This window comes from Pimephales promelas, chromosome 3 (genome assembly GCF_988280905.1).
Source record: "Pimephales promelas chromosome 3, fPimPro1.hap1.1, whole genome shotgun sequence".
In the NCBI taxonomy this organism is placed as follows: Eukaryota; Metazoa; Chordata; class Actinopteri; order Cypriniformes; family Leuciscidae; genus Pimephales; species Pimephales promelas.
In genome coordinates, this window is record NC_142771.1 from 31,751,538 (window position 1) to 31,758,227 (window position 6,690).

General features: G+C 36.3%; 1 protein-coding gene across 3 annotated transcripts; it reads right to left on the minus strand.

Annotated features, from left to right (window-relative positions):
- Positions 1-688: 688 nt before the first annotated feature.
- Positions 689-6,690, minus strand: pla2g10 (phospholipase A2 group X). 3 transcript variants are annotated; one of them, XM_089127697.1, is made up of 5 exons: positions 6,336-6,690; positions 5,836-5,957; positions 4,240-4,408; positions 2,815-2,921; positions 689-1,702 (listed from the first exon to the last, which is right to left on the minus strand). In XM_089127697.1, exons 3-5 carry the CDS (start codon positions 4,401-4,403, stop codon positions 1,554-1,556), a joined length of 420 nt encoding a protein of 139 aa, XP_088983823.1. In that variant the 5' UTR covers positions 4,404-4,408; positions 5,836-5,957; positions 6,336-6,690; the 3' UTR covers positions 689-1,553. The 3 variants fall into 3 exon arrangements, with proteins under 3 accessions (XP_088983823.1, XP_039541612.1, XP_088983818.1); XM_039685678.2 differs by lacking the exon at positions 5,836-5,957; XM_089127692.1 differs by lacking the exons at positions 5,836-5,957; positions 6,336-6,690 and having other exon boundaries at positions 4,240-4,451.

The window sequence follows — 6,690 nt, forward strand, 5'->3', positions numbered from 1 at the left end:
GAAACAGATTTCTGTGAAAAAAAAAAAAAAAAAAAAAAAGGTTTTGTGCCATGGCTCTCATAATTTTAAAATAATTATAATTTTTCACATTTAAAAAAGATATATATGTTTAAGAGACCCATGCTAATTTATATAAAAAATATCATTAGACCTCATGCATAGCTTATTTAATGGTATTGTCACATGTAACCATGGCCCATTTTAGACCATTGTTGGATTTTTCTAAAAAGCCATTTAAGGTGCTATATGTAAGAATTCCCATGTATTCGTTGCTTTTTTGTTGTGAATGTGTGAACAGCTTGTAACAAAACCTTAAAAAACTCAGCCTTCCTCGACTTCCTAGGTTGTGAACACCTGGGGACTGATTTTTATTTATGAACTTACTCGGGACGTTTTTGCTGGGACAATGGCATCGCATGGAGTGTCTGTCAGTCAACATTTGAGCTTTTCTAATAGTAAACCAACATATTCACACTCCAAATTAGCCTAATAATGTAGAAGTGGTTTACGTTAAGAGCAGCAAGCGCGATACATCAGATGACTTGTAAGAGCTTCGCTGAGTCTCTTTTGCTGTGCTCACCCTCTAGACACACTGTTGCTGTTATTTACCACCAAAATGAAGATTCATCATGCGATAACTTCTAATATAAATCTAATGAGATTGTGGAGACGTAAGTTTGATTGGATTCATTCATTTATTTCCAAAATAACAATTCCAAATGTATACATTAAAGGCATAATTACTTTCAAGTTGAAAATATCATTTACTGTATTTGTAAAACTAGTAGCATCTTTCATTCGCTATAGCCCCCTGCAAGCTACGCCCAGACACACACACACACACACACACACACACACACAATCTTCTCAGCATTTCTACTCTTCTCATAGCTTTCTTCCTGATCCAGTCGTAAAATAAATCTGCATTGAGTATATAATATAGTTGGCGTTCTGTATATAGTCGACCTCGACGTTCTGTTCGTTAAAGTCGCTTTGGATACAAATTGTCTGCAAAATGCATGTAAAAGTGTAATGTAATGTAAAAGTAAATATTCGATTTAATTACACTGAATCTGTCTGTAAAGGTGTGAACCAAAAGGGTCAATTTTGGAAGATCAAAGTGACACCGTTTCTCAGGAAATGCAAAACCTGTTTATGTCTTGTGTATTGAAGCTGTTGTGCGTATTGTGAGGTCTGCATGACGAGGTCCTAACAGTATGGTACTTGTTGTTTGTGTCACATTTGTCTAAACTAAACCTATCCTGAGAAATACTATAGGTAACTAGTGTGACAACTAGCCCCGGCCGCCCCCTACAGGCAAAAATGGTGAAGTGCCATTCAGAAAACACTCTGATGTCATGACTGTAATTTGGCTATGTACTTTATAAAGGATGAGCAAAATTATGAATATTTTGCACATACTTTATTCAATTCACTTTTGAAAGTCAACTATGCAAATATAAAATACATATGTAGAAAATGGAAATTCTTTTAACAATAGAAATTCAAACTAATATTCATCAAACAAGCTCTCCAAGCATTAGGTCCTGACATTAGTAAATGTTGCAGGTAGGATGAACACATCCACAGAGGAAATCCGGCCACAGAGCGTACTTTTGGTTGAACGGAGCCCTTCTGAGGCATCTGGCCGCTTCCCTGTCGCATCGGCAGAGGATTTGCGCACATCTGTCATTAAGCACGTCTGCGTTGAAGACACATAAATGTAAATTGTCGGCTGTGTAAAATGAGTAGTTTGCATATAGAATGAAGGAAACCATATTTTAACCATAAATTAAAACCATCACTTTTATGTCACTTAAACAATGTACTTTAAATCTCATGAGTGTTGACTATTGCACATTATGGTGTTTACTGCAAGAAAAAGATCTTAAAATATCCCGTGGTTTGGTTAGTCTTTTTAGCCTGAAGTGTCCCGTCTGCTATAATACACACTCCGTGTCACTACTACTTCCTGGAGCCGAAGGAAAAGACCAAACAAAACATCAGTTTCCTCTTTACCGACTTTTACAAAAACAAAAATTGCTGCCTTACTTTTTTAAGTACAATCAACTTGGATGGGATAGTTCACTTTGAAATACATTTATGGTATGTTTTAGCTTACCTCAAGGGCATCTAAGATGTAGGTGTCTTTGTTTCCGCAGTAGTTTCAGTTTTAATATTTTTAGGTCAAACCGTTCGTGTCTATCAGTCATATAATGGAGGTCTATGGTCACCACCTCAAAGAGCATGCACAGAGAAGTCCAAATTAAACATGATTTAATGACTCGTAAATGTAAGTACGCATTGATGGTCTAAGACACGAAATGAGCGGTTTGTGTGAGAAAACGAACAGTATTTATATCGTTTTTACCTCTTGTAACCACAGCCACGTCCAAGTGATCTGAGGACACGAGCGCTTTGTGGTAACAAGAGGTAAAAACAAAATAAATACTGTTCGTTTTCTCACACAAACCGCTCGTTTCGTGTCTTAGACCATCAATGTGTACTTCCATTTACGAGTCATTAAATCATGTTTGATTTGGACTTCTCTGTGCATGCTCTTTGAGGTGGTGACCATAGCCCTCCATTATATGACTGATTGACACAAACGGTTTGACCTAAAAATATCAAAATTGAAAATACTGTGGAAACAAAGACACCTACATCTTGGATTCCCTTGAGGTACGCTAAAACACATCAAAAATGTATTTCAAAGTGAACTATCCCTTAAAGTCATTTCAACTTTGTTTCAACAATTTCTACAGTGTAAACAAATCTAAATATGGTGTTTAGGGTCTAATTAGCACATCATACCACAGTCGGCCTGCTTGTCATCGCACGTCCACTGATACCGGTCCGTTTTTGTTTGACAGCCCGCAAGTTCTGCATCCCCATAACAGCAGTCATGCTTGTGACAACACCTACAGAGAAGAACACATGCCCTTGAGATTACCTTTAATGAAACGACACAGAGGGCCGAGCCCAGTTCTGTCTGGTTTTGAATTGTTTCTTCATTATGTAACGTAGCCTATAATTCAAGTAGACTTGCAGAAATACACCGTGAACTCATACACAGAGAGCGGCTGAGTGTGTCAGATAAACTGCTGACTCTGTGAGATTCCATTAAACAATACCGCTGTGGAACGTGGTGCAATGATATAAGCAGGTTTGTTTATTCTTTTTCATCTCGCTGTCTACCTCCGAGGAGCTCTTTCTCAGGGAGCAGCGAAATTGGTCTCTGCGTCCTAAACTGAGGTTAAGGGAAACAGTTATTTTGTGTGTGGGAGAGTTGGGAGTATTCCTTTCCCCAGTTGGAAAATGCCACAGAAATGGACACCATGTGACCAAGAAGCATGGAGTAATTTAAAAAAAAGACTGAGCAAATCAAACCATTGCAAAGAGAAGTGCTTGCAATCACAGAGAGGCTCTGATATAGTCCATTTTGCAAGATGTAAACAACACTGGTCCAGAAACACTTCCTGTTTCAGTTTGTAACTGTTTTCTTTATTTCAACATCTTAAAGATGTTTGTTTAACTTTTTGATTCAGTTTTAAATGTTCTGTTGGTTGTATTTTATCCCAGCTTTTATGTAGTGTTAAAAAACTAAAACAGGAAGTGCTTCTGGACCAGTGTTGTTTACATCTTGCAAAATGATCTATAGAGAGGCTGAGGCTGGTACAAAACACTCAGGCATGACGGCGTAACGTTACGATTATAACGTAAGACTACAGAAACAATGACAGACGTTAGCCTCAGTAAAGTTAGCTTCATTCATTGAGAGAAAATGTGCACCTTTGGGGTTTGTAGTCTTTGTAATTACGTATTTTCACAGTCTTATACCTCAATGGTTGTACATCAAACAGTAATGTTATTGACTTTAAAATGTATCTTTTAAATCAGTGGTTCCCAATCCTGGTCCTGGGGACCTACAGCTCTGCAAAGTTTGTACATCTCCCTCATTTAACACACCTGATTAAGATCATCATCTCGTTAAGAAAGAGCTCTGAACTGGACTGGGTGGGTCAGATAAAGGAGACATATAAAATGTGCAGAGCTGTGGGTCCCCAGGACCAGGATTGGGAATCACTGTTTTAAATTGACAAACATCATATGTGTAATTCAGGGCACAATTCATACAAGATCAAAATATTTGTTGTCTCTACCATACAATATTTTTCCTAAATAAGTGGTCAACCCCTTAGCCTCTCTATTTAGCCTCTCTATTTGTAGGTGTCTTACCAGTCCGCTCTGTCTCTGGGCCACCCTTGACCCCCAATTCCGCAGTAACATCCGTACATCACATAGGATAAAGCTAATCGTCCCGTGCTGCACTTTATAACCCCAGCTAGTTCCAGCAGACCCCTTTTACTCCTTGGAGACCTCTGTGGCTGCAGGGAAGCCATGCTGACTGAAAAGAGCAAAAGGGGGAATTTAGCCCGGCAGGTATTCATTATCATTTAACCCAACATTTCTTTTACATGCATTCATTTTAGCAGACTTTTATCCAATTACTTTTTAACACACTTTAACATATTATGCTGTACGCTTTTAAAATATATTGCCATATTCTCACATATAATGTTATTTGTTATGAGACCATATATGAAATATTTGACATTGATAGTAATTTATTATAAACAAACTAAGTGGTAAAAGCTTAAATTCATGTCCTTTATTTTCTAGAGTTTTGCAAGGAAAGAATAGGGCCATTTTTTACCAATGCAGTGTCAGATTCCACCGATTAAGTGTCAGATTCCAGTTGTGGATCTCTTAAAGTCTAAATGACCAGTGTTTCGCTCTTACTCATAAGATCTGAACTTTTACTTTGTTTTGTCCACTCTGCATAAATAAATCAATCTTAAACGTATTCATACTTTGTATCTTCAAAGTCATTTTATGGATTTTTTTTTTATTTAAAAAAAATATGCATTTTAAAAATAGCTATTAAATGCATTTTTAGTCATAATATATAGAAATAACAAGTATGTAGTCTATTAAAATTAATATAATATATAGGGCTGTCAAACAATTCATTGTGATTAATCGCATCCAAAACAAAAGTTTGTGTTTAGTTTAGATAATGTGGGTGCACAGTGTATAATTATTTTGTATACAAATTATATATAAATCTATATACAGGAAAATATTTCTTAAATATATACACGCATGTGTGTGTATTTATATATATAAAATAATTATACACAGTGCACCCACATATATTAAGTAAACACAAACTTTTATTTTGGATGTGATTAATCGTGATTAATCGTGATTAATCGTTTGACAGCCCTAATAATATATAATTTTAATAATAGCATATATATTATTAATAACGTTATTTTTTGTGGACACATCAATGTTTTTAGATTTGTGGAGAAAAAGTTTTAGCTTTAAAAAAAATCAAATTAGACCCTTGGGGTAAGATGGGCCACCAGAATTGGCACAGAAGGCACCATTATTTGGCATGTTGTTTCTAGTGTTATTATTTTTAAACTGTAATTGATGGGGTTATTATTTAGTATTTCCATAAATTAGATGTACATTTCAGACATTTGCATTGCTATTTATGACATATCTTGAATTAAAACTATACTATAGCATGTGAATATTTACATATTTAATTGCCCATTTAATTCAAGAAAAGATTTAATTCACTAGAATAAGTTTACCTTTCAGATTAATCTCTTTTATAGGATTCTGCTTTGTCTGTAATTAATTATTAGATTATTTAGCTAAATTTGTCCAAATTCAATTTTAAACAGAACAGTTGATTATGTTTTACATTTACATCTACATTTATTCATTGAGCTGACGCTTTTATCCAAAGAGACTTACAATTGCTATATATGTCAGAGGTCGCACGCCCCTGGAGCAACTATGGGTTAAGTGTCTTGCAGTGGTGTCTCACAGTGGATTCGAACCCGGGTCTCTCACACCAAAGGCATGTGTCTTATCCACTGCGCCATTGCAAAAAATAAAATGAATAAGAATTCAATCAAAAGTCATACATTCTGTAAAGGTTTTACAAGTGGAGGCTTCTTACCCCAGTAGTGGAGTAAAGTTGCCTTTTTGCATTTTACATTTTGTTCTATAACAACTAAAAAAAAACGATTCTATATGTATCATCATCCTGCATGCAAAACTTATTTCTAAATATGTTATAGATTAAAAGTAAATGCACATTGTTTTTAAGGAGCATCACACTAACAGACACACACACTACATGTGTCCAGTGCGTGCCACACTTCTTTGAGTAGCTAAATGAGCAAATGTAGACTATATAAGACAAAAGCAGCGTGAGAAGGAATGGTTAAATGAGATGTGAGCAGCCTCACCTGTAAAGAGCAGGAATGTGTGATACAGCGCAGTCATTGTGCTCACAGGTAATAGTCCAGTCTCTGTTCTTCAGTCTCGGATAAACAGACTTCCTCAGTGCTGGGCTTATTTTAGATGCTGAGTAATCTCAGGACATCACTCCTACTCCTAATCCTCGCACTCTCTCTCTCTCTCTCTCTCTCTCTCTCTCTCTCTCTCTCTCTCTCTCTCTCTCTCTCTCTCTCTCTCTCTCTCTCTCTCTCTCTCTCTCTCTCTCTCTCTCTCTCTCTCACACACACACACACACACACACACACTGCTGGAGGCTGATGTTTCCTCAGGGTTAAAATTAAGTCGAAAGTTAAAGTCTGAGAC

Coding starts and splice junctions, on each gene's coding strand:
- pla2g10 (XM_089127692.1), bottom strand. CDS start 4,451: ATGAATACCTGCCGGGCTAAATTCCCCCTTTTGCTCTTTTCAGTCAGC. Junction 2,922..4,239: donor CCCAGAGACAGAGCGGACTG/GTAAGACACCTA, acceptor TCTTCTCTGTAG/GTGTTGTCACAAGCATGACT. Junction 1,703..2,814: donor TGACAAGCAGGCCGACTGTG/GTATGATGTGCT, acceptor TCTTCAACGCAG/ACGTGCTTAATGACAGATGT.